This window comes from Myotis nattereri (genome assembly GCF_964212035.1).
Source record: "Myotis nattereri genome assembly, chromosome: 1".
NCBI lineage: Eukaryota > Metazoa > Chordata > Mammalia > Chiroptera > Vespertilionidae > Myotis > Myotis nattereri.
This window is the reverse complement of record NC_138075.1, coordinates 58,714,966-58,742,899: the sequence shown is the minus strand read 5'-3', so window position 1 is coordinate 58,742,899 and position 27,934 is coordinate 58,714,966. Positions and strand designations below refer to the sequence as shown.

Genomic DNA, 27,934 nt, shown 5'->3' with positions numbered 1-27,934 from the left:
TAGAGGACTTCTTCTCCCCCACATCATTGGAATTGCTGTAAGAGTTACTGAATGCCATTATTTAAAGTTATTTCTCGGTTAGCCATACTAATGGAGCTAAGAAATAATGCACACATGAAAAAACATTTGAATTTGAAATGCGTTGTGTGACTTTCTGTTCCTACAGCAGATATATGGTCCTAATTATATTTCACTTGAATAATTTCTAAGTTACCTTGTATTACCCGAATCTTCATCTATTATAGAAGAGGTAAGTGGCTGAAGAATGAATTGAGAGACTGAGAAAGGATAGTCTCCTATTTAACTTTTGCTATAGACAAGTCACATGTGGATAAATAAGAGTTAATTAAATACAATTCATAAGAAAAGTCAAATGCTGAATTTGTATTTTTCCAAAGACTATAAGTGCTACAGTCCCACTGAAACCAAATCAAACACTTATTCACACTAGTAGGTGTGTTTGGCTCTAGGCACCCAGACATTGGCCTGGTGTTTCTAATCGACTTGAGTGATCTGCCCCAGGCATTCACCTGCTCTTGGGGCAGGGCAGTGGTGATCCCATGGGAAGCCAGTTATAAGTTTTGCTGATGATCTGTCTTTTCCAACACGTGTTATGGAATTGGGCCTTTAAGACTGCAGTTTCTTCACTGACCATTTCCCCTGCAAACTCTTGGCCTCTGTGTTTTCTCTTGCTCTGTTTCTCTGGTTTGGACAAGATCAGGTGACTGATGTCTCTTAGTTTGCTGACAACCCATAGGAGGTATGTCTGTAAAATGCCATAGATCACCGAATGTTCACTATGAGGATGATGCTATCTGGCAAAGATGAATGGTTTTCTTGTGAACTACTGATGAGAAGTGCTCCAGAGTAGGTACTGACCAATCTTCTTCAGCATTTGAGGCACTTGTCTGAATTTCTTGGGATAAAAATCATATCCAGGAAGTTGCTAGTCTCATCTGGGTGCACGGCCAAGTCATTTTTTACCTGCATCTCATCAACACATACTCGACCTTGCGGTGTCTGCACGTGGAATCGTCTCAGAAGTGTAACCAGGATGACTTTCATCATCACCATGGCGATGTATTTCCCTGCACAGCTACGGGGCCCAAAACCAAATGGCTGAAAATACCTGTAAGGAACCTATGAAAATGATCAGACAATTAGCCAGGGTTTTAAAGGCTAGAATCATGTAGTTGCTGTTTGATTTACCCTGAAAATACTGGCCAATCAGAATGCTCTGGTTTGGGGTCTGAGCCATACTGCTCCTTCACTGAGATGAATGACTGTAACCCATTTAAGCTCCTTTGTCCATCCAGTTTATTCACCCCCTGTGCTACACACCCAACCTTGGTCAGTACCCAGTTTTGAATTTCATATAAACGTGCTGGGTAAAGCAACGCAGATCATTTTATTACAGCCACCATTACTCAAGTAGCTCTCTGAGATGGCCACAACTTTACTACTCTGCAAATCACCAAGGCAAAGACTACTTTTGTGAAATGTCATATAACTTAATGACATTTAGGGAAAGATGCAGATTTCTGACCCAGTAGTGCCAAGCATCTAAATAATTTTAGTTACACAAAAAAATTAATGGGTATCACATCTTATGTCTTGTCCACATTTGGACTTACATGGTGCCTGACATACAGTAGATTCCCACTAAGTCTTTTTTTTTCTTAATCCTCACCCAAGGATAATTTTTTTTTATTGATATTAGAGAGAGAGGAAGGAAAAAGGAGAGAGAGAAGCAGTGATGTGAGAAACATCGATCAGCTACCTCCTGCACATGTCACAACTGGGGATGGAACCCATATTCTGGGTATGTGCCTTGCCTGGGAATTGAACCTGTGACCCTTTGGTGCATAGGATGACATGCTAACCAACTGAGCCACACCAGCCAGTGCCCAATAAGTTTTGTTGATCAATTGTCAACATGGCATGGGTCTCTCATACAGAAACAGGAAGAAATTAGAGAACTGGATTATCATTTTTCTGTACCATATGCAAATGGAAAAGAAGGCACTAAGCAGGGGTGGGCAAACTTTTTGACTCGAGGGCCACAATGGGTTCTTAAACTGGACCGGAGGGCCGGAACAAAAGCATGGATGGAGTGTTTGTGTGAACTAATATAAATTCAAAGTAAACATCAGTACATAAAAGGGTACGGTCTTTTTTTTTTTAGTTTTATTCATTTCAAGCGGGCCGTAGTTTGCCCACGGCTGCACTAAGGGATCTATCTGGATAATATGGGTTAAAAAATCATTGCCTGAAATTTGACAGGAAGGAAGCAGATCTCCAGTATACTCCAGTGACAGAAAAAGAAAAAGCTGAAGCTCTTCTAGTTACCGAGTCCTGTTTAGAATGAGAACTAGTGCTTGTGGGGCCCATTTGGTGACCCAAAGGCAGACTACAAAGACTAAATCTTTTGGTCTCATTCGATTTCCACCTGAAGCAGAAGTGAACTTTTTTTTGGCTTAGGTACTGCTGTAGCTGAATTTACATGATGACAAAGTGGTAACTTTAAATGGAAAAGTAGGTTGGTTGGGTTAAACAAAATTTGCCTAATTTTAGTTAAATTCAGGTCTTGACTTTTTCATATTTTGACCTATTATGTGGCCACCATCTAGAAACTTCCCTGAGTTAGAGACCCAGCATCCTTGGCTTGCAGACAAACGTGGTAGCCATCGTCCAAGCTAGGGAAAATGTGTGTTTCTGGTGAGGCTACAGAGGGGAACAAGTAAACAGAATGAAATTGTACATGATGCAAGCACAGAACCAGAGAGGATTTAACAGTTGACATTTTAAAGAGTGGCGTACTTGGTTTTAAGGAAGGGCACTTACATTTTTTGCAAAGTTTTCAAGAGTAAATTCATTAGGCTTGGGGAAAAACTCAAGTCTATGCATTCTTCCAATATTCAGGATAATATTAGTCCCCTTTTTCACTGGGTAGCCATCAATGATGTCATCCTGTAAGGCTTTACGCATGACCAAGTCCACAACAGGCTGGTACCGCATGCTCTCATAAATAAAGTTTTCCACCACTTTCAATTTCTGAATATCATCAATTTGTATGTCTCTATCACCTATGGGAGCAGATAAAAAGGACAAAGAGGTAATGTTAGTTTCAACAGGAGATGGGCATTAAAACTTCCATAGTTTCCACTGAATAGTTTGCTCTTGTTTGGAAAAAATTTCATATTTATAATTCTAATGCAAACAAGCAATCTGGGCCAAATATGTTATATTTGGCCTACAGAATGTTTTATAAAAATTCAGATTTGAAGCCAATTATCTTAAAAGCTGGGGGATTTCATAGAAAAGCTTGATTTTTCTAAAAATCCAGGTGACACTGGACTCACCTCCCCACATGGCAACAATGGGCTAAAGTTGAATGGCTGATGAGCCTTTAGAGAGGCAATCCCTCTGTAGTCTCATGTAGACCTACCCAATTTGCTCCAAACATTTATCTGCCTGGCCTCTATCGTCTTTGAGTTTTGCTCCCTACTCTAAATTCTTGGGGAAATTTACTCTTCTCTAGTCAAAGCAAGACAGTGATTTTAGTCAGTTTCAATTTTCTCCTGGTTACCTGTGCAGTCATCTGCCCAGGACACATCACTGATGGTCCCTCCTCCCCATCTTATTAGGAACAACCTGTTGATAGAGTGGCAAGAACCCCCCTCCTACCACAACAAAATGGGTACCTCAGATCAGCCCTAGGTGTGCTGGGGATTGAAGGACACCCCCACGGTCTCAGACTGGCCTGACACTAGTCAGAGAAGCTTGAATTACTCGAAGAATTGGCAAAGCTTCAGAGTGTCCTCAAATGGGCTACCACTTTTTGCAGAATCCAAATTAGACCAGGGTTCTGAGTCATCCCTATCTCCTGTACAACTATGCCATGCAGGAAAGGTTTCATTTGGTCAGAGAACTCTAACAGCCCAGCTCCTCACATACTGCTCCTTGTACACTCTAATGAGTCTATGGAGTGTGTTCATCCTGGATGAGGAGGTAGAAGGGAACATGATGGAGAAGGTAAGCAAAGGTGTATCCTAGGAAGGAATTACCTAGAGGCAACATGGACACATGTGCTTTTCAGAGGTCTGTTGAAGTGTCAGAGGGACATCATGGGGCACAAACACTTTTCACTTCTCAAAGAAATTGTGTGAAAGGCTGTGTTCTCAAGAGTAATTCTCCCACCCCCTTCCACTTATTCCCTGAACACCTCCTATGATTCTCTCTCTTCACTCCACTGAGTTTGCTTGTTGAAGTCTTCTCCCACCAGTCTGTGAGTCCCATGAGTACAGGGATGACACTAGCTTGTTCACCACTGTGCTCTGCACCTGGCATAATACCTGTAACCTAACGGGGACATTCTGGGATTTGGAACCTGGGTGCTATTCTGGCTTCTTGTTATCTAACTTGCCAGGCAATTTCCTACCTACAGCCATGCACTTGCAGACCACTTCCCTCACATATTTAAATCTTGTCAACTATTTCAAGCAGCAATGAAATTATTATTTTTTAAATAGTATCTTTCCACAACCAAATAACTTGTTTCACAGGGATCGGGCAAGGTCAAGAGAGAAAAGTCTACATCATTATTTATATCTTGCCACATATGTCAGAATATGTTCCTAAAAAGATTAGCCATATGAAAGACATTCCAAGTAAGGAATTCTGTTTTCTCTCAGAAAGCAATTCTGACTTCTGTATCTGACAGCGTTTCTATGGAAGGATGGTGATGGCAGGAGCAGTGGGCAGAATGATGCTGAGGCTGGGGCAGAGAAGGGAAGAGGTAGTAAAAATTGCTTGAGCAGGGGCTCAAGAGCCCTTACAGAAGAGGAGGAATGGCTTAAGGGAGGAGAGGCCAGACCAATGGACTGGGGGAGAGGAAAGTCCATCACTCCCCTGTCTCTCCTCCTCCTCTACCACCAACTGGAAATTTGTTTGTGAATGGACTGCTTGAAACCCAGAAACACTGCTATGAACGATAGCTATTTCCCTGATTGAACCCACAAGAGCCTTTGACACTGATAAGGTAGGCAAAAAATTGTGCTTGATAAAATTTTAAAAATACAAACAAATATGACCATAGAGATGTGTGTATGTGCACGTAAGAAAAAGAAAACACAGTGGTTTTCCCTGGGGAATGGGAATGAGGCTGGAGAGGAGAGTGGAAGGAACTAGAGCAGTGGTTCTGAACCTTCCTAATGCCGCGACCCTTTAATACAGTTCCTCATGTTGTGGTGACCCCCAACCATAAAATTATTTTCATTGCTACTTCATAACTGTAATTTTGCTACTGTTATGAATCATAATGTAAATATCTGCTATGCAGGATGTATTTTCATTGTTACAAATTGAACATAATTAAAGCATAGTGATTAATCACAAAAACAATATGTAATTATATGTGTTTTCCGATGGTCTTAGGCGACCCCTGTGAAAGGGTCGTTTGACCCTCCAAAGGCAGTGGTGGCGAACCTTTTGAGCTCGGTGTGTCAGCATTTTGAAAAACCCCAGCTTAACTCTGGTGCCGTGTCACATATAGAAATTTTTTGATATTTGCAACCATAGTAAAACAAAAACTTATATTTTTGATATTTATTTTATATATTTAAATGCCATTTAACAAAGAAAAATCAACCAAAAAAATGAGTTCGTGTGTCACCTTTGACACGTGTGTCATAGGTTTGCCATCACTGCCCAAAGGGGTTGCGACCCACAAGTTGAGAACCGCTGAACTAGAGGATGTCACTTTCTACTTTATACAGCTCTCTATCATTTGATTTTTTTCAGTGAGCATGTAATAAAATAAAACACAGAAAGAACGATATTTTTAACCTAACTGGCATCATGAAAGTGAGACAAAATGACTTGCTTTATTGTTCTGTGGGTGGATTATTACAAAGATTTTGTCTGACAGATTTTTAGGACATAAGCTGATATTCAGAAGGAATTGTTTTCTAATTTTTATTTGATGAACTCTTACCAACAACACTCTGGATTTCCTTCATTATTGCTTCTTCAATATTAGGGTGCTTTGAAATGAGGAATAGCATGAAGAACACAGAGACAGACATGGTGTCTGGGGCTGCGATCAGCATCTCCAGTATACACTGGTTCACATTCTCTCTTGTCAGGTCACCACGCTTCTGAATAATTGAAAGAGGGGAGGGAAATTGGAAAAGTGAATAAAAATTTCACAATAGGAAGGGAGATGACACTCAAGGGTCAGCAACCTCACCAAAGTGAAATCATACAAATTACATGTTAGTAATTGACTATGAACATTTTTCATGATCTTCAGCTGAAAGCTGAACTATTAATAAGAAATTTTCTATGTATTTAGTGTCTTTGGACTCTTCCATTTTCATATTTTGTATTTTGGAGGCACAGTAGCTTCAGTCTGAAAGGTTAGTCTCACCAGAATGTCTAATGAGTGGGCCATTTGAATTGGACATTATAGAAGAGCTGGAGCAAAATACTTAGAAGCCAAACTCTGCAACATGATCACAAGAGGAAATCTTCACACATTGACACACAAACAGTCATACACATGTGTTGTGTTGGAATTATGGTTAGTTCAGGTCAGTACCTCAGCAAAAATCAACTCAGTGGCAAAATCTATACAGTCTTCCAGTTTGTCTGCTGTGGAAATCCTGTGTCTTTTTTCTTCTATCAGAATTTCTATGGCATCTTTCAAATCCTTGCTGGAAAAAAAGGTCAAAATATAATCTATCTGTACTCAGTTAAGACATGTAGAAAAAATTGATTAATTTGCCATTTATTTAAATAAAATTATCTGCTGTAATTGAAACCATCAGTGCTTACGAATAACTGAATTTATACTTAATTCTTCACAAATATCCTTAAATTACAGATACATTATACTTCATGTTAAGGAACCAGAGTTTCTAGGCACAGATAGGAAAATCAAGGCTGCAACCTTTAGTTAAGCATTAAAAACTGGTACCGAAAGCTAAATCCAGTCATGTTTTCTGATTTTTCATTTGGCCAGCACAGTGTATTAATGAAAACCCCCAAACCAAAACCAGTGACTGTCTCTAGTGCAGACAGGCACTTTGCAGTTTGCCATGGCACCTCCATTTTCTGTTGTCCTGTATCCACCCTGCCCGCTTCTATTTGCCTGGCCTGCAAGACTATTGAGTTTGAGATTTCTGTGGTACACAGTAAACTCAAGTGACTGTTCATTAATTTTAATACTTATTCTCATACCTGGCAGTGTCTGCCACATAGTAAATACTAATAAATACTAATAAATAATGATTGAATGAATGAATGGCTGCATAAATATGTATAGGCATTTTGACAGTGTGGCGGAGGGAAGAGCTCCTTAGACAAGGGTGAGGTTCTAGTCCAGGTTGTTTTCTTTCTATCAAACCTACTGTAAGTCTCTGAGCCTTACCTCTCTTTAAAGTAAAGGGATTAGACTAGATGAACAATGAGGCCACCTTGAGATCTAAATTCTGTTATTCTTGGCTTCGTCTTTAAGTGTATATGGTCATGGGTGTTTTCCCCAATCTCGGGGAACAGTATTCTGTATTACAGTAAATGTAATACAAACACCCGTTAAAGTGTTCTGTGACTGAAAAGTCTTAAACTTGCCAAAATAAAAAGTAGAAAACAATATTGCTGGAATATTGGGAATTAAAAGAAGCAATAATATAAAATTGAATAAATAAGGATGGAAGTAGATATTCTAGAATCCTTTCCATAAATATATATTTTAAGGTGTTAGCATGATAGAGAAAGACAAATGCTGTATGATCTCACTTATATGTGGAATCTTAAAAACAACTCCACAAACGTGAGCTCATAGATACAGAGAACAGACTGGTGGTTGCGAGAGGTGGGGGTTGGGGCTGGGGGGAACAGGCCAAACAGATGAAGGTGGTCAAAAGGTACAAACTTCTAGTTATAAAATACCTAAGTCCTGGGGGTACATAATGTAGAAAAGATGGTGACTATAAATAATAAAGAACATTGTATTGCATATATGAAAGTTGTCAAGAGAATGGATCCTAGAAGTTCTCATCACAAGAAAATTTTTTTAAAATTATACATGGTAATGGATATTAACTGGATTTATTGTGGTGATCATTTTGCAATATATATAAATATCGAATCCCTATGTTGTACACCTGAAACTAATATGTCAATCATACCTTAATAAAGATATTGGATTTATTGCAAGGCCATGGAGGGGAGGAAATTAGAGGATTTCTCTAGGTCTTTACTGCTCTACGTCATAGGAGATATGAACTAGTGCACTAACCACTGACAAATGTTATATATAGCTAAGCTATTTCTACAGAAACATAAGAGAAACTGTCATACAGTCTCATCAATGAGTTTCTGTGGGCTTCCAAGTCAAACCAAGAACTACCACTAAACCTTACACCAGTGAAGTGAATGAATCCTTTATTTTATTGATTCAAGTCACAATGAGCAGTGGCAGAAATGAAATGAAAGGAAATGTATAAAGAATGACGTCTCCAAACCTGATACTCATTTACAATATAAGAATATGTACAGCAACATCAAGTTGGTTTCCTTTCTGGAGACTAATACTATTGAACTTAAAAATACACGAACGAGATCAAGTTGGGTTTTCAAGTTTGGGAACTTTTAGAGATGGGGAATTTAAGATGAACATAGGGAAGGAGAAAACTAACATATTTAGTGCCTACTATGGTCCAAGCTCTAGGTAATTGCCCTGTGTATAGGATCTCATGAATTTATATCTCCATTCTGGAAGGCAGGTTCTGTTTTACTTTAAATAACTTCCCAAAGCCGTTTAGTTACTAAGTGATAGGTACAGGTTACAAATCACGTCTGTCTGCCTTTAAATCCCACATGCTTTCCACTGGTGATTAGAGGTGGCAGTGTTTAATGGCTGGCTACTTACACTAAAAACAAACCACCCATTGATTAACTAAGGCCATTGGCATTTGTCCAGTTTTTTTGCTAGACTAGTCTAAGATCAAAGCAAAGCCATTTAATGATGGTTTTAGGATTCCTCAAAAACACAAGATATATAATTAAAAAAAAATAAAAACCCCACACATTTTATTAGAGTTTACTATGAAAAAATTCTTTTGAGATTACTGTCAATTCCTACAAGTTGAATTAAGTTAACACAACTATAAGAGGATTTCATGTTTCCATTTTTTCTAAACATGCAAAGAGAATTTTGACCGATAATAATAACAGGCTCATCCAGCTCTTCTGTTCAACTCAAAATACACTGCAGTGTTTTAGTTCCAGATATGGAGCTCTCAGACCACCCACTTGGCCCCCTTGCTGAGAAGCCACCCTGGCCCAAGGCTTCCTTTACTCTTTGGTCTAGCACCAGTGGTCGGCAAACTCATTAATCAACAGAGCCAAATATCAACAGTACAACAATTGAAATTTCTTTTGAGAGCCAGATTTTTTAAACTTAAACTATATAGGTAGGTACATTGTTATTAACTTAATTAGGGCACTCCTAAGGCTTAGAAAGAGCCACACTTAAGAGGCCAAAGAGCCGCATGTGGCTCGCGAGCCGCAGTTTGCCGACCATGGGTAGCCACATCAGCCAAATTGATGTAGAAAGTGTTACATCAGCAGCTTAATCATCATCTTTCTTGTAGGCTCTTGGTGGCCAGAAAACTTGCTGAAGAGGGAAACAATAACAAAGACACAATGAAAAAACAATTCAATCTCACAGACAAATTTTCCAAACTTGTGTTACTTACACAGACTTTTCATATTTTTTATATAGCCAAGAAATCTTAAAGAAGATGTCTGGTTTGAGAAGGAGAGCTTGCCATGCCTCAAAATAACCCTGGATTTTAATTACGATGGCGTTTTCTGGAAAAACAAACAAAAAAGAATAGAGGAATTGAGCAAAAATGAGCCCAAGAAGAGTACTCTGAGCAGAAAAGACCCCTGTAGATTCTCCCACCAGTCTGGGGTTCTAAGCTGGGCAAGGTTCCACCTTCAGTGGGCGTTCTAGTCATGTTATTGACACTAGACAAGGCAACACACTGATTTATTCTGCTTGGCATTTTAGTTGGCCAAGTTGACCAGAGATTTGCCAGTTTTAAACTTAGTATTAAATAGAGTCTCAAATCTCACATGCCCCTCTTTGACATGATCCATGTCTCTCCTGTTTTTCTGGACAGTGAGGAATAAAAGGGACACTGGTAATTATGGCTGTTGTGGCCTCAGTTCTGGCATGTGGGAGGGCAAAAAGCCATGCCACTCTCCTGTTAGGCAGCCAACAGCCACATTTAAACTTCATTTGGTGTTCCTTAAGCAGAGCCATTAGATGAATAATCTACTTGGATTATGTACCTAATTAATAGCTTTTCATTGTATTCTCACCTCATTGTGCCTTATTCAGACTTTTTCATAGCATTCCTCACATAGCTTTCATATCTATGTTCGGTTTAGAATGTAGAATTCATCTTAGTGTCTTCAGTGCTTGTCTTGAGCCTTGTGCATAGTCAGCTCTTAATAAATGTTTTTTAAGTAAATTAAAAATTAGGGAAGAGAAAACCCGTCTTTTTCCAAATGATACAAATGGGAAGGAAATAAACGTTGATTTTCAACAGCTAAATGCGAGCCACTGTGCAAGATGCTTTGCAAAAGGGACTTCGCTGGATCCTTATAATCTTTCTAGGGGAGCGATAGTGTCATCCTTTGGCAGATGAACAAACTGCAGTTCATAGAGATTGAGAAGTCTGCCTAGTACCACACAGCCAGTGTGGCAGCCCGCCCCTGGGCTGGAGCCCAGTTCTGTCGGAGCCCAGGACAATGCTCTTTCCTCTTCATTGGCTCCCTGAGATAAAGAGAGTTTATCAAGGACCAGGGGAGGAGAAGGGAAATAAAATAACTCTGCATGAGTTATATAGGTTTTTAGCATCACAGTCTGTATCCATAAGTTAACAGACATTTATACAGTAGTTCCCTTACATGATCCTTCCTAAGAATCTAGGCTAGCAGGGAACCAAGGAGCAGGGACCTGTAAAATATGTTCCTGCCAAACCCGAGGAAAGATGTGTATAAAACAGGCGAGCTGGGATTGGAGCCCCTGTCTGAGAGGGGATCAGGCAAGGTGTGACTAAAATTAGAGTGAATGGGGGCTCCTGTGGCTCTTGTGAGGAGTAATTGAAGAGCAGGGAGATGAGGTAAGGAGAGCTGGAGAAGAGAGAGGGAGGGCTTAGGGCTTATCTATAGTCCCTATGTGGTAAATCAGGCAGCAGGTGTTAGAGCCGGTGTGGGCAAGTGTTAAGTTATGCCTTGTTCTCGTGACTGTAATGTTTCCCTCAGGTCTGTATGTGGCTTGTGGCTTCACTTCACTTAGGCTTATGTTCAGCTGTCTTCTCTGCAGAGGCCTTTCCTGACCACTCTCTCCCCAAGAACCATGTCCACTTCCACTGACCTGTCCCTTCACTTACTATCCCTTCACTTTGTTTTTTTCTTCAGAGCACTTATTATTGCTTAATATATTATAGGCAAAATAATATTGCTTGCTATTTTGCTTGTTATATATTACAATATGTATAGATAATTACTTGTTTACTGTCCATATATCCACTGAAATGTAAACTCCCTGAAGCCAAGGACTTTGTCTTGTTCACTGTTCTATACCCAGAACCTAGTGCCTGACATGAAATAGGCAGTGAATAAATATCTGTTGTATGAAAAGATGAATCAATAAACACTGCAAAAATTAATTCAGGGAGAATTACATGAAGCTGGATAACAGCAGAATGGAATTAAGCCCAGTAATTAATGTTTGCTTTTAGGTCAGCGGTTCTCAACCTGTGTGTCGCGACCCCTTTGGCAGTCTAACGACCCTTTCACAGGGGTCGCCTAAGACCATCCTGCATATCAGATATTTACATCATGATTCATAACAGAAGAACATTACAGTTATGAAGTAGCAACGAAAATAATTTTATGATTGGGTCACAACATAAGGAACTGTGTTTAAAGGGCCAGAAGGTTGAGAACCACTGTTTTAGATGGTGGCAGAGTTGCTTGTATGTGTTTTAATGTTTGTTTTCTATAGTAGTAAGGAAAATGGCTTCCTGAGTGAGACATCTTGCTGGGGTGGTTAAAAATGCTAAATGACAGACTGTATGTAAAGCAGCTTTTTACACTGCTTGGTACATGGTAGATACTAAAGTAATTAATTGTAGCTATTGTACTTATTTCCTGCTGCTGCAAAAAATACCATCATCATCATACAGAGTCAAAGTTTTCATGCTTAGTAGCTTTGAGGGAGGGGTGTGTATGTATATTTAGGTGTGTGTGTGTATCGTGCCCCAAAAGAATGGTTGAAAATGGTTAAATATATCAGTTTGTTTGGTAGGAGGACCAAATGAACTGATTACATCTGTGAGTTTTGACTGTGGGTAGAATTCTGTTTCCTAGAGCAATGATGAGAGATACAAAAGAAATAGATGGCCCTGCTTTATAGAAATTTATATCTTATAAGTGAACAAGGCAGACACACTGGGAAAAAATCTCTTAGGAAACCTTAGAGATGTTGAAAGGAGAACATGTAGAAAACAGCATGGTTTACTTGAGGCTGCCAGGCCTCTCATCCCCTTGTTAAGTAAAGGGCAGAATGTCAAGTCATGAGAATGAAGATTTCAGTACCGTCCAAGGGGATCCCCAGGAAGAGCATGTTAGAGGTGTCCAGCATGATGCACCGCATGAGGGTCAGCACGTCGACAGTGCCCGACTCGCTTCTGACATCCTCCAAACTGTCCAGGTGCCTTATGATCGATTCAGCACAAATTGTCACCATGCGCACCAGGCCGGGGCCAGACAAAGCTGAAGGGAGCAGATCAGAGAGTGAGCCATTGTGAACTCCAGGACACACACAATCAGGCGATTTTGGCTTTTTATGTTTAGAGCTCAATCATCTACACTTTTTTACTCAATAACTACACATATAAAATAAATATAAAATTTTCATATTATTTAATCTCCCAGTATTCTATAAGAATGGATCATCTTTATTGTTAAAAATGAATGGATGAACGAATCTTATTTTAAACAAACTATTCAAAGTTAAACTTTTCATGCTATGGCAAATCATTTGTGAGATTGCAAGTGAAACATTTAGTACTATGGTCATAAATCAAAAATTAGTGTTTTCTTCATATTTACTGTATATATTTTTCTCTAAAGAAGGTTTAGATTCGTCCAGGGTGATATTATTTTATGTTTCAACAGGTGGCAGGATATTGCTACATAACTAGTCAAACTCTACCTTAACTATTTCATCTAATGTGGTTCCTTTTAAATTTAATTTATATGTTTAAAATGCTAGTGTTATAAGTTATTAAGAGTGCTTTTCTCTTAATTTTGGTATCTTTTTCGAACTATTTCCAGATTTATTTTACTTAAACAATGTCATAATAGCTAAGCGATTCTTTGCTTAGCAGTCTTCCCCCCTGGACTGGGAATTCTTTAAGGGCATTGACAACCTGCCATTAACACTGTACTTCAGGTCCATAGTACTTAGTGGCCCTCAAAACATACTTGTTGAATAGAGGAATGCATAAATGGATGAGTGAATGAGTGAAGACAGGTAGAGTGCACTGGCTCTGATCTCACCCCCTGCTCTGCTCCTTACCATCTGAGTAGCTAGTGGCTTCTGATGGTAGGTGATCTATCTTGAGAATTTAACTCTTAAAGCGCCCCTTTCTCTCTTTGTTCTAAGTATCTTTAAGCTTTAGAGCAATCTTCCTTTTTATGTTTTTTATTATTCAGACTTGCTATTAAAGTCAGAGTCCTTAAGCCACACTGGCCAGGGCCTCTCAATGTGCTTTAGATGGCCTATTGGTCTGTGCTCTGTACACTCTGCACACGCCTCAACCATACACATTATTGAGGAGGGTGTCTGGCAAGGTACTCTGCTCCCTCTCCCATTATAAATTCCTTGAGGGCCAGGATCATATCTTGTTTCTTATTGTGTTCTGGGCACCTAATTCAATGATGAGAAGAGAGTAGTTTGTTAAACAAATGGATGAGTTTAGAGATTCTATCAATTCTTGCATGTCAGAATAGAGAATAATGGTATATGATAGTTAATTGCTCCTAAATACTAGTTCACATATTCCTAATATAACTGGACCAAATGATAAAATAAAATAAAACTTATATTTCTATAGGATCTTAACAGCATGATTTCATTTATTTTTTACAATAACTCTAGAATTCAAGTTCTCTAGTGTTTATTACTTGTTAAGGATAAGGAAACTAAAGCTCAGAGAGCCTGAGTGACTTGTCCAAGGTCATTTAACTAGTAAAGTGGAAGAGCTTGGAATAGAATCCACAACCTATAATCCTGTATCCTATACTCTTTTCATTAACATATTCTGCAATTTTGTCAGGCATAAGAGGACTTATCTGCGCCAATATGAATAGTTGTCCAGACCCTAATCCCTAGAATTTGTTAATATGTTACCTTACATGGAAAAAGGGACTTGGCACATATCATTAAAATTAACGACCTTGAGATGGGGAGAATATTGTGTAGTACCTGGGTGGGCCCTCCTAATCATGTAAGTCCTTAAAAGCAGAAAACCTTTTTAAGCTGAGGTCAGAAAGAGATGTGATGACAGAAGGATGGTCATGGAGATATGATATAAAAAGGGCTCAACCCACTTTGAAGACAGAGGAAGGGGCCACACGCCAAGGAATGTGGGTGGCCTCTGAGGATGGAAAATGCAAAGAAACAGATCCCCCAGGGAGCCTCCAGAAAGGAACACATCCCAGCTTGGTTTGAGCCCAGTGAGACCCATGTCAGATTTGACATACAGAATTGTAAAACAGTGTGTTGTATTAAGCCACCGAGTTTGTGGTAATCTGTTATAGTAGCAAGGGGAAACTAACAGAGTCTACAACAGAGTTGTGGTGAGTCTTCATGATGGACAGCTCAGCAGAGGGGAATCAGCACTCAGCGGGAACAGGCATAGCTTTTCCCTGTCTCAGCAGCCACGCAGGAGACATCTGGGTTTCCTGCAAGGCTGACTGGAGGAAAGAATATTGATGGTGCATGGTCAGACCTAAAATCATCTAGCCAGTTGCCATCACTGACAACATTACCAAGGCATGACTATGTTTCTTGATGTTAATATCAAAGTCTGGTCACGTACATCCCCCAACAGCTTCATTTGCAGCGGGACTCACTAGATAAGGAGACTTGGGTTCTGGTCTCCGCTCATCCATGACTTGCTATGTTGGACAAAAATCACAACCTCTGTAGGACTGTGAATTCAATTATAAAACTCAGAGGCTGATGAAGTGACATATAGAGTCCTTCCTACTTTTAAATTCACAAGTTGCTTTCTGTTAAAACATCTGGATGTCAGCCAGTGATGCAGCGAACACATTGTTGGCTGTGTTTAAATCAAACATATGGCAGACACACTCAATTTTTAATTGAATGATCCTAAATTTAGAGCTCTATCTCTTCTTCATGCCCATAAAATCGCTTTGTATGTTAACCAGAGGAATGGAAGTTGTGGTGGTTAAAAACGTAGGCTCTGGGGTTGTCTCCTGAGCCACCATTTATGAATGTTTGGATCATGGGCAAGTTATTTAACCTCCTTATGCCTCAGTTTTCTCATATGTGAAGTGTAGGTGATTAGAGTATTTTACCACCCACGTTTACTGTGGGATTAAAATATCAAGTATTTAGAACAGTGCCTACTATATAGTAAATGTATAATGCATGCTAGCTCATATCTTTATTTCAAAACTGAAGCAGCAGACTTTAAGAATGAGTTCTAACAAAGGCACATTCACAGACAAGAGCAGGAGGTAGCCAGGCACCCGATTACCTTTTGTAAAGAAAGGTCGAACAACTTTCCAGAGGGCTGGATTATTGTTAAATATGATGCCATTCTCATGCATGCCGATGCACTGCAGCCCAAGTTTGCTGCCGAATCGGGAGATGTAGTGATTGTGCTTCATTACGTGGAACATGCTTGAGGACCTGCAGAGAAAGCAAGCCTTGATGTTAATTTTCACGGATTAGGAGAACCCCTGGTGTGATTTTGACTACAGGTGGCTCTCTTAGCAAGTGCATGTTGAGCTACATGCCATGTATGTTTTCTAGTGTTCATATTGAATAAGCACTTCTCTTAGCATAAGAACATCCCTCTCCAGTTGAAAAATGTCTTTCTTTTTTTATATTTCAAATTTTATTTATTTAATTAATTTTTGGTTAATTCTCACCTGAGGATATTTTTCCCCCATTGATTTTTAGAGAGTGGAAGGGAAGGAGGGAGAGAGAAAGAGAGAAACATCAATCTGAGAGACACATTGATAGGTTGCCTCCTGCACACATCCTGACCCAAGTGTATTCTCTAACCACTGAGTAAAGCCGGCCAGGGCTGTTTTTTTAATTAATTATTATTATTTTTTTCCATCACCATTTATCCCCTCTAAGCCTTCTTCCACCTCCCCCCAGAATCACCACACTGTTGTCCATGTCTATAACTTCTCTCTCTCTAAAATCAATTTTTTTGAAAAACTGCTTAGACGTTAACCTATGGCACTGGGAAGATAAATGAATAATTTAAGTAATTTAACAATCAGAAGGATAAAGGATAACAGGAAAATTATTCTCTTTAGGATAAAGGGTAGGGTGGGTTTATTGGATGGGGTGCAAGCAACACAGGAGAGGGAGAATTGTGTGTGGGAGGAAAAGTCTGCTGGGAATTTATGAAGTTGAGAATTGTGGGGTAGAGGGAATAAATTCTTTTTTCCTCTACCAAGAGAAAAATTAAGAAGTGCTGTGAGTCACTACATTTTCTGTGGAAAGGGACCAAGATTGGAAAATAGGTTAGTGTAGGGCCCAAGAGAAGCAGGCCACCTGGACAAGGGCTAAGTGATGGCCAGGGCCATGAACAGTGTGGGTCAGGAGACTGGAAGTCAAAGTTGACATGAGTTAATAAGTTATCTGTCTGGTGAGTAAGATGGAGGGTGTGTGAAGACAGATGGGATGTTTATCAGAGGACAGGGAAGATAGTAAGCGGGACACGTGGTGTTTGTATGTCCATTGTTTTCATAAATGCCAATATTGTGTTGTAGGCATAGACCAGGCACAAACACCACTTGGGGAAATCAAATGTGGTTATCTAAAGTATCTGGAAAAAAGTCAGTGCAGTGAGGATACTAGGCAGACAAAATAAGGTCCAGAGAGGTGCAGGTAGCCAAACCCCCAAATCCTCACTCACAGGGCTGCCTGGCTGCGGCTGAGTGAGGCAAGAGAGGCCACAGCTCAGCCATCTCCCTCCAAGGCCAGCCTTGTTATACTTAAATCCAGAACATGCCATCTCTGAGGTAGGGGCCCACAGCCACCCCTGTGCTGCTGGGTAGACAACAGGAATACAGAGTACACAGAGGACCACAGAGTCAGTGCTCGGGCACACACCAGGTCTCATTTATCATCCCCTGGCTTCATTGCTAACAAAGTATGCTCCAACTCTTACTCAGACTCCTCTGAGAGGCATGACAATAGGCGCTTTAAATTACCAGGCCTATGTCACAGTATTTATATATGGACAACATGGCCAAATGCAGATTTCCAACAAAATGTAAGCATAGGCAGCTTTACTTCTTTCCATATATTTTCTGCAACTTCAAAAATTTCCACACAAGTATATTCAGATTGATAGCCATTTTTCTTGCAGGTATGAGAAAAAGGGACTGGAGTTTGAGAATTTAAAAAGGGGCAGAGCCCTGGCCAGTGTGGCTCAGTTGATTGGAGCATCTTCCCATGCACAAAAGGGTCTTGGGTTCGATTCCTGGTCAGGGGACATACCTAGGTTGTGGGTCCTGTCTCTGGTTGGAGCATGTGCAGGAGGCAACCAATTGATGTTTCTCTCTCTCTCCTGTCCCCTCTCTCTAAAATCAATGAAGGGGTATCCTTGGGTGAGGGTTAAAAATAACAAAATAAACAGGTAAAAATAAAAAGGGGCAGAATGGTTAGTAGAGAAAGAGCAGAGGTTTTCTGCAGTGCAGCTATGGGAGACGGGAGGATAGCTGAGGCGGGGCAAACTGCCATCAGTCTGTGTTTCAGTTGTGTGAACAGGGCGGGAGGCAAGCCATGCATGAGGGTTGTCCATGTGTGTGCTGGTGGGAATCTGCCACAGGCAGAGCTGCAGTGAGATAGTTCTTGACTTGGGGCTTGAGAATGAATCCACACAGGTCTGCTAGGTAAGTTAAAATAGATCCCCAGAGCTTTTTCCACTTGAGGATTATAGATTATCTCATCTTTCTGAGACCAGAAAGGAGTTCAGAGATAGATCTTAACATTGGCAAGGGACTGTACATTCGAGCAGAGGAATAGGAAGAAAATATGCACATTATTGTGAGAAAGCAGTGTATATTTATAAACATCTCTTTGGTATTTATTACAAAAGAGGAAAACCTGGATTTTTTTTTCGGTGTGCAAAAGATAGAAGATGGAAAGTAATTGTGCAATGCCCAATTGTGCAAATTCAAGAGGCATAAAATATCATTGGTGTTATCTTCATTTTAGACAATGTTATTTTTGTGTGAACTTAATATTTATTCAAGTTTTCATGTGTTTACTGCAAGCCAACTTTGGTTCTTCCTCCTCATTTCTCCACTGAAATTTTGTTTCTTAACTGCAAAATCTCTTACTATGAGCGTTTCCTGAACATATAACTCTCAAACATGGGGTATGGCTGCTATAGTACATGCAACTTGTTCTTGTGAGCCCAGTTCTTACACAGGCTGGAGTGACCATCTTAACACTTGCTCCTCCCTGTCAAAGTTGACACTTGGCTCCTAAAAGAATGACGTTGCCTTAATGAGGTTGTTTGGTTAATGCCTGTGAAAAACACACTCTCATAGAAGACATTGGGCCAAAACAACTCTGTGCTGGCTGAGTGGGTTAGGCTAATTAGCGAAACTCCCACTTGTGATGGATTCCATAGTCCTATTTAAACTTTAAAACAAAGGCCATGAAATAATGGCAGTACCAAGAAATGAAAACATAATTATTAAGTGAATAAATTACTTCTGAAAAAATTATATGTTCAAATCAAAACACTCTGTATTAAGGAAAATGTTCTCTTGACTTGATTCCAGATAATATTCATCAAATGATCCCAACTCTTGGACAAGTTTCCCTCTTCTTAGAAACAAGAACAAAAACAAAAAATCCAGATGCTTCTATTTATATTTCAGGGAATTAATTTGACTGATAAACAGCTAAAATCTTGTCCTGTATAGAAAAATCATGCTAAAGAGAAGACTGAAATTTTTAACAGATTTCAGAACTCTAGCTTTTCTTACCTTCCTTGACCTCATTCTATAATTAAAGCGGATAGGAAGTACTTTGTCTATTCTTTATTCACAAACTTGTATCTAAAATTTTTTAGTGTTTAGAAGCCGAAAACTGTTTTTCTTGCTCTGACTCCTGGAGCTTTTGTATACTACATTAACCACACTGGCCTGTCCACTTATGTTTTTATTACATAAAATAAGTTATTTATGTGGTTCTCTATTGATGTATGTTTGTCCACTTATTTTGAGGAATTACTAATAAATTTTAAAAAGAAAACAAGAGCCCTAGCTGGGTTGGCTCAGTGGATAGAGCATCGGCCTGCGGACTGAAGGGTCCCAGCTTTGATTCTAGTCAAGGGCACATGCCCAAGTTGCAGGCTTGGTGCCCCCTGGGGGTCACGCAGGAGGCAGCCTATCAGTGATTCTCTCTCATCATTGATGTTTCTCTCTCTCTCTCTCTCTCTCTCTCTCTCTCTCTCTCTTTCTCTCTTTCTCTTTCCCCTCACTTCCTCTCTGAAATCAATAAAAACATATTTAAAAATTAATGAATAAATAAATACAGCTCACCTTTATCACAATGTTTATTTAAAAAAAAGAAAACAAGAAGCCCCAAACTAAGACCAAATGAAGTGTTAGTTAATAAAGACCCAACTTTTAAAATCAATGTGTCCGCTAGGGGGCACCAACATCTTAGTTATTTTGAGTCCCAGGCTCAGCCTTGGCAAAGCACGAAGCTGTCAAGATAGAAGTGATACACACAGCAAGCCATGTATGACGGGTGGGCAGACAAGCAATTTCAATTAGGTCTTTTATCAAAAGCAGGCTGGCTTTATCTAACCAGAGTAAATTGGGAAAGTGAGTAAGAGAAGGTTGGTGAAGAACGAAGAACCAGGCCCAGAGCTCTCTGGCACTCAATAGCCCATTAGAGAACTCGCCCCGCCTGAGCTTGTGCACTGCAACACCGGTTGAGGGAGATGTTATACTGATACTTTGGGAGAGTGAGGATTTATCATCTTGAGGAGAGACTGAGGGAGTCCCCAAGCTCAGAGGGATAGAGGGTAGTGTTAGTTGTCTGGTAACTGGAGTCATTGTTCTTTAAACATAACTAAAGTAAAAAGATATCTCCAAAGATAGCAAACCTGTTGTCTATTCAAAATGGAAAGGAGCCAGGAAGTAAGTTCGTAAGTGGTAAGTGTTCTGAGTTTAAAGAACCCACACGTCTATGGCCAGGTTCAAGAGTAATGAGCACTAGAAATATGGAGAAGACAATTAATGGAATAATTGGTCCCCAACATTTGGAAATACTTGCCTTGTCTAGACCTATTCTGTGCCTGAAGTTTGTGCTCCATCAATCCTATCACCTTTTCACTGTCCATTGCCCTTCTAATATCCTCACTTAACCAGCTTAAATACTGGGGTCATTGCACGAGAGATCAAACTGATACTAGATTAAATTTAGTATTATTAATAGTGGGACAACCTTTCCTGGTCTCTTGATGTGAAGCAGTATGAAATGCTTGTACTACCAAGGAACTATTATTATAAAAATGTTTACCCTGAATCTAATTAAGCATTTAGACCTAATTTTCAATTTATAAAAAATGCAGAAAATAGAAAAATATGTGAAATGACACCACAATGAAACAATGTGAGAAATTCAGAATGTGGGGCCGCCTACAAGACAACTGACCTGGTCTCTTCCAAAGATCAATTTTCATGGGGAGGGCAGGGAAGGACTGCTCTTTTAACTTTCCTGTTCATTTGAACATGTTCTCAATAGAAAGTTTGAAAAATATTTTATTATCAATAATTAAAATCACTCTCTTCCATGCATCCTCAATTCCCTTGACCCTCTCCTTACTTTGCCATAGTTGTCTTGTAAAACCACAACCCTGGTTAAACCCAGTTCTTGGCTTACTGTGTGCTTGCACCTGGCAGTTGAATGGTGCTGGAAACTGCCTCCCACTCCCACCCACACACTGCTGACAGGTCTCAGTTACATTTAACCACTTAGTGCAGCTGGCAAGTCTACTACATTTCCCTAGTCCATTCACTCACTCACTCACTCTTCCAGATGACTGTTGTATCCTGCCTCCTCTCTCTTCAAATGTTCCACTTCCTCCTCCCTCACTCTCAGTTAAAGACTTTATTTCCAATTTTACTGAGAAAACAGAAGCAACTGGAATCTCTGCAAGCTTCAACCATCAGGATCTGTGCCCATATATTCAGCCTTCCCTCCTGTTCCTGTGGATGAAATTCCTACTTTATGGCAAACTGCTTGGAAAATTTATTTCACCTGCTGCCTCCAATTCTTCTTCCCCCATTCTTTACTCTAGTCAGACTTTTGCCTTAACCACTCTCTTGTCCCCACCATGCTCTTGTCAAGGTTATCTTTGACCTTCTTATTGCTAAATGCAACACTCAGATCTCTGTATTTACATGTTATGGTTAGCAATCCCCTCTTCCCTGATATGTATTTGCCACCTGGTGTTCAGACCACCATCCTCTCCTGGTTTCCCTTTCTCTGTCTAGCTTCCTTTGCTAGTTTCTGACTATGGTGGAGGATCTTGTGGCCCCCAGGAAGGAATATATCTGCCAAGAAGGACTCCTTGTGGTTAACTGTGCCCAAATTCATAATCAGAGTCTAGCAGCCATTGTTTACATGCACACTGCATATCAGGGAAAAGCCACAGACTGAGCTGCCAACCCCCCTGCATTGTGTTCCTGCTCACTGAGCCAAACCTTATAGAGGAGTTACTAGAATCATATTTTGACAAATGGACTGAGACCTGCCCTGTCCAATCAGAGCTGCATGGCTTTCTCCCTCACTTTCTTTAGGTCTTTATGCCCTCATTTGTATCTTTCCCAACCAATGAAAGCAGCTCCCTAAGACCAATCAAGATCTATTAATCCAACCGTTCAGGACAGTGTTATTTAGACCAATCAAATGATATAAATTTGGATTTCTCATTTGCATAAAATGGATCAATCAGGGTCCAAGGTGGGCACTTTATATATGTGAGCCTCCTATTTGCTTTGGAGGTGCACACTTTCAGTTTCTACTGGAGGCCGCCTTTCTGTGATTTGCAAACTCTTTATCTGAATAAAATTACTCCTTTCACTGCACCACAGACTAGGGACTCCTGTTGGCATTGGATTGATAACAGTGAGGTTTTGTTTGGCAGTTGGAAGGCTTAGACCTTGCTTCTCAACAAACCACTTAGACATCTACAAGACCTGACAAGTCAAAATGTCTGAAATGGAATCAAAGCTGATTTCTCCCCATCCCAAACTTGTCCCATCTATCTCACATAACTCAGTATCTTCATCCTTGCAGGTATTCAGGCATGAACTGTGGCATCACCTTGACTCTCACACCGAATATCCGATCTGTTAGCACCTATTGGCTTTGCCTTCAAAATATATCCAGAATTTTATTTCATCATCTTATTACCTTACTGCTCTCACCTGGACCAGCCACCATCATTTTTCGACTAATTTCTCTCTTTGTACCCATCCCTTGTCCCCTCATCATCTTTTCCTAATAGAATGAATGATTCTGCTGAAACATGAATAAGTCAGATATGTCTTCTGCTTAAACTCCTTAATGGTTCTACATCTCACTCAGGGTACAGGCCAGAGTTGTTACAATGGCCTGCAAGGCCCAAAAAGATTTGGCTATCCTATTCCCTCTCTAACCCCGTCTCCACTATTCTTCCACTAGCCATATTGTTATCCTTCTTATTCCTTACATGTTTCAGACAGACTCTTACCTCAGTGCCTTTGCATTTGCTGTTCCTTCTCTCTGGAATATTTTTCCTCTAGGTTTTTGCATGGCTTTTCCACTTACTTTCTTTAGGTCTTTAATTAAATGCTATTTCTCAATGAGGTCTGCCTTGACCACTTATTTACAATTGTGCTCCCAACCTTACAACAGACCCTCCGCATTCCCCTAACCTATTTTAATTTTCTGTATAGCATATATCTACCTGTTAACTTTGTGAGCAACCATCCTAGTTTGCCTGAGATTGTCCCAGTTTCAGCATTAAAAATCCCACATCCTAGGAAACCTCAAATTCTAGGAAAACTGAGATGGTTGGTTACCCTACTCATATACTATACATTTTACTTCTTTATTGTTAGTATATTAACAGTAGACCAACGTATTTCTCTATGACAGTAGGGATCTTTGGCTGATTTGTTTATGATATCCAGGGAACATAGTAAGTTCTCATAAATATTTATTTAATAAATAAATGGAGAACCAATAATGATTATGATAACTTAGGATCATACAGTGTTTAGTATTGAGAATAGTAAATTCTCAATAAATATATGTTTAAAGAATAAATGAATATGCCCTGGCTGGTGTGGCTTGGTTGGTTGGAGTGTTGCCCTGTATACCAAAAGGTCAGGGCACATACCTAGGTTGCAGGTTCGATCCCCAGTTGTTTGGGGCCATTACAGGAGGCAAATGATCGATATTTCTCTCTCCCTCTCTCCCTCTACCTTCCTCTCTCTCTAAAATAAATAAAAAGAAAACATATCCTTGGGTGAGGATTTAAAAAGAAGAGTAAATGAATAAATTTCCTAAAACATGTACTATAACCCTAATTGCTATGTTAATTGCTAATATACATGCAAATATGACCCTAATTAGCATGTCCATTGCTAATTCTGCTTTATGAATGCTTTCCACAATTTTTTTGTATTCATGACAAAAAATAATTTTTGTATGACATATAGTGTCATGCACAACTTCTGTAGACCCTCATTGATTTAGCACATACCTGATTAGGGAATTGTGCATACTTTATGTACAGATGATTAGATGGACCTTCCCCCAAAGCCTGGAGTTGCTCAGGCCACATCCCAGCAACACTCATGCCTGCCTAGCCCCCATCCCCACCCCCACTCCTGGTTCTTGCCCCGAAGTTCTGTACCCTCACCACTTCAGAACTAAACTGGTTAGAAAAGTTGAGCCATAATCTCTACACAGTTATAATCACTACAGATCTCAAACTTTTCAAAAGAAAAGAGATCTGGCAAACTATTTATATAAAAATAAAAAGCTTTCTGAGGTCCAATGGGGTCTTTTCAAGAGGTACAGGTAGTCCTGGAAGGGACCTGAAGAACAGGCAGGGAAAGGAAATAGGGACAAACATGTCCTATTCCTGTCGGGGGGGCGTAGGCTCTTAACAAAATTGAGTGGCTCAGAGGCAATTAAAAAGAACACGAAGACTCCAACCAGTGAAAAGCCTGTGAGGACAGGACAAAGAAAGAACTGGAAGAGCTGAGGGAAAGGGCAGGATGGGTAGTGTCCACGTCTCCAGCGTGAATCAGTGCCTGACTTGGTCAGGTCGCTAAGGTGACTTTCCTAATTAGGACAGCAGAGTGGCTGGATGCCACCCACCCCTCACTGCAGTGAGGGTCCCACTTCAGGAAGTGGCTTTGGCTTCCAGGGAATTTATCTGGTGATGTAAGCATCCAGAATCTAAGAGTGATTTCTATTCTGGTCCCCTGCTCCTTTCTCCATGCGTCATTCTTCACTCCAATTCTAGTCTAACACAACCACCACCTGAGCTAGACCTAAGAGTAACACAGTAAGACAAAACCATTCCAACTCCAGTTACCCCAGCCCCAGGGAAAGGACCCCTGCTCTGGAAACTTCTTACCTCCTCTCCCCCCTCAAGCTCCTCAGCACTTTGGAATCACCCGGAGAGCTCTAAACACTGCTGATGCCTGAGCATTGGGGTTTTCAAAGCTCTTTGAATGACTTCAATGTGCAGCATGGGTGAGAACCACTGCTCCAGATCCTGAGCTGTGGGCAGATAACCTTTTGGATGAATATCCTGTGGGTCACTGCACCTGTCTGCAGGGGGAAATAGGTGACAAGGAAGGCAGATGCTGACCTGAGGCGGGGAAGGCAGCTTGCTGTGCTGGGGATGTCCAATCCCCACATCCAAATGTCATCAGTCCCAGGACATTTGGAGACTGCAGTCAGTTGCAAAAGTGAGTAAAATATTGATTTTTAAAATGAGAACATACCAAATTCACTCACATTTGGCTGACCAGTTCAAAAGCTCAAGAGAAGTGAAATCCAAGAGTAATCATGGCCTAGCCCTGAGGGTGCTTCTCAAACTTGACTGCCCCTAGCCACCTGGCGAGCTTCTGAAAACATGTAAGTGAGCCCACCCCGGGCATTCCTATTAGTGGGTCAGGTTGGGGCCCAAGAATGTGCATTTCTAATAAGTTCCCAGGTATGTTGATACTGCTGGCTGAGGGACCACTCTGGGAGAACCACTACATTAGAGTGTTTCACAGTGAACCGAATGAAGTGACATTTCCATCTGAAGCTCTTTACATCAGTTGTGTAAGCATGGTCTGCCTTAAAAGTGCAACATCACCAAACTGAAGAAACAGAAAAAACCGAGGCAAAAAGTGAGGTGTTAGATTGGTCAAAAATAACATTAAAATAGTTAACAATATTTGGAAGGATTAAGACATTTTTCTCCCTTACTTCCTTCTTTCAAGTATTTGGTTCAGAGAACTGGGCTTTGAGGGTAATATGGTATATGAAATGATATATGTAATATTGGCCTGAAAAAAAATCAGTGTAGTTTCCAGAAATGCTTCACTTTACTTTTGGGTGATAGTCTATGTATCTAAACAAATCATTCTAATCAGTAAAAGACCCTGGCCAGCCTTAGTTTGTGGGTAAAGCCCCATTAAGTGTTATAAATATAAAAATTCATTAATGAGACAATGTTGGCAAAGCTGCTAACAATCTAGTAAAGATATCTGAAAGTCTAGTCAAATATGCTCTTTCTGACATTCTCCATTTTCTATGATCCTATATAATAAAGCCTAATATGCAAATTGTCCCCTTGACCTAGAGTTCACCTGGGAGTTTGACCACTCGCTATGACATGAACTGACCACCAGGGGGCAGCATGGAACATGGCAGATGTCAGCGATGCGGCGCTGCAGTGGAGGCGCTGCCAGCCCCGATGGGCCCTGACAAGAGCGGGACCGCTGCTGGATGGTGGAGCAGGTGAGTGGGCAGCACCAGGCCACGGCAGGAGTGAGTGGGCGCTGGATTGCCCCACCAATCGTCCTGAAGACAGCGAGCTAACAAGGGGCTGCCATCTAGCTCCCAGGTGCTGAGGGAGCTGGGCTGGGACCCTGGCCCAATCAATCACCCCGCAGATGGGATGGTGGAGCAGGTGAGGGGCTGGTGCCAGGCCAAGGTGAGGTGCCAGGCAGGGCTGTGGGGCTGTGAGGCTGGGGGCGTGAGCTGAGCCCCAGCTCCAGCTCCCAGCCTCACAGCCCACCCCAAGGGACCCCACCCGTGTATGAATGAATTCGTGCACCGGGCCTCTAGTTACTAAATAAGAAAACTGGTATTTCACAAAGCTAATTCTATACAATCAATGCATATTTGATTAACCCTGGAGTAAATTTAATCTGCTGAAGTTATCTAGAAAATATGACAGTGGGGGGCATCATTTCTTCTGATAGGCAATAGTGTTCCTGCTTTATTTAATAAGATCACTCAGCTGGGACACTGGCATGCAGTCATAAATAGGATAGCATCAGATGGATGGCTTCTTTATGTACTGTTACCCTTCTAGCAATGCCCACTAGCCTGTTATTACAAACACCCTAGCAAACTGGTCCTGTGAGATTTTTGTCTCAGGCATGCTTAGGAAAGCAGAAAAGATAATGCCGCTCTCTAAAGTATGTTTTGTTGAAAACAGATCATCTGTATTCTCCACATTCACTGATTAGAGAGATTGTGAATACTTTCCCAGCTTCCCAGAGTTCTTTATCTATGTAGTGCTGGCTTCAGGCAAAGCCCATTCATTGTTTGTTCCACTGGTTTGCAATGTTAGATTTTTTACCTAGAAATATCTCACTTTCACTGAACTAGTAAAAACGTAGCCTCAGGAGCAAAGATAGCAAGATATCAAAATAAGTAAGTTTGTTTTTTGAATAGGAAAAAACCCAGCTTTGACTTTAAAAATGGGTCTCTGATTATTAATAGACTTACTTGCTGATAATGAGTGTTTCCTCTCCACATACCCAGACTCTCATGAACTCTCCATACATCTTGTTGTAATAGTTGCAGGCACTGCCAATCCCCATCCACAGGAACCTGAAGTGGGAGATGAGGGGCCCAAGTCCCATACAATAGCCAGGACCTAGGAAAACCATCAAGTCACAGTCAGCATTCTAGTTACGCCAAAAAGAGAGACTGCTTTTCTACTGCTGTTCTTGTTCTTTTATACCTAAGTGTTTTTTTTACATCTCCTGATGTATATCTGTGAATCACTAAAAATTAAAAAAAAATAAACCAGTAAGCTTAACTAGAATTTCTTTACCCCTTCATGAGTAAAAAGGAATTCATTGTCCACACCATACTAGTTCCATTTGGTCTCAATCATTTCATGCAGAATGAGCGAGGGCATGTGTTACTGTTTTTTTGCCATGTTAAATGGTGTCAAAGAATTTCAAATACAAGTTAATCAGTCTGTTAGTTATAAGCATAGACCCCAGGGAAAGTGACAAGCTG

The 27,934-nt window shown here is 40.5% G+C and overlaps 1 protein-coding gene across 1 annotated transcript in view; it reads right to left on the bottom strand.

The window, feature by feature from the left end:
• Window positions 1-888: 888 nt before the first annotated feature.
• Window positions 889-27,934, bottom strand: part of CYP19A1 (cytochrome P450 family 19 subfamily A member 1) — a gene marked incomplete at its 3' end in the record, with an annotated part of 33,052 nt that continues 6,006 nt past the window's right edge. Inside the window, exons 2-9 of the mRNA XM_081094144.1 lie at window positions 27,413-27,563; window positions 15,879-16,033; window positions 12,682-12,858; window positions 9,765-9,879; window positions 6,602-6,716; window positions 5,996-6,158; window positions 2,845-3,086; window positions 889-1,140 (exon numbers count right to left, since the gene is read on the bottom strand). Of these exons, the coding sequence (XP_080950270.1) occupies window positions 889-1,140; window positions 2,845-3,086; window positions 5,996-6,158; window positions 6,602-6,716; window positions 9,765-9,879; window positions 12,682-12,858; window positions 15,879-16,033; window positions 27,413-27,563 (1,370 nt within the window). The remainder of the gene's footprint in view (window positions 1,141-2,844; window positions 3,087-5,995; window positions 6,159-6,601; window positions 6,717-9,764; window positions 9,880-12,681; window positions 12,859-15,878; window positions 16,034-27,412; window positions 27,564-27,934) is intronic.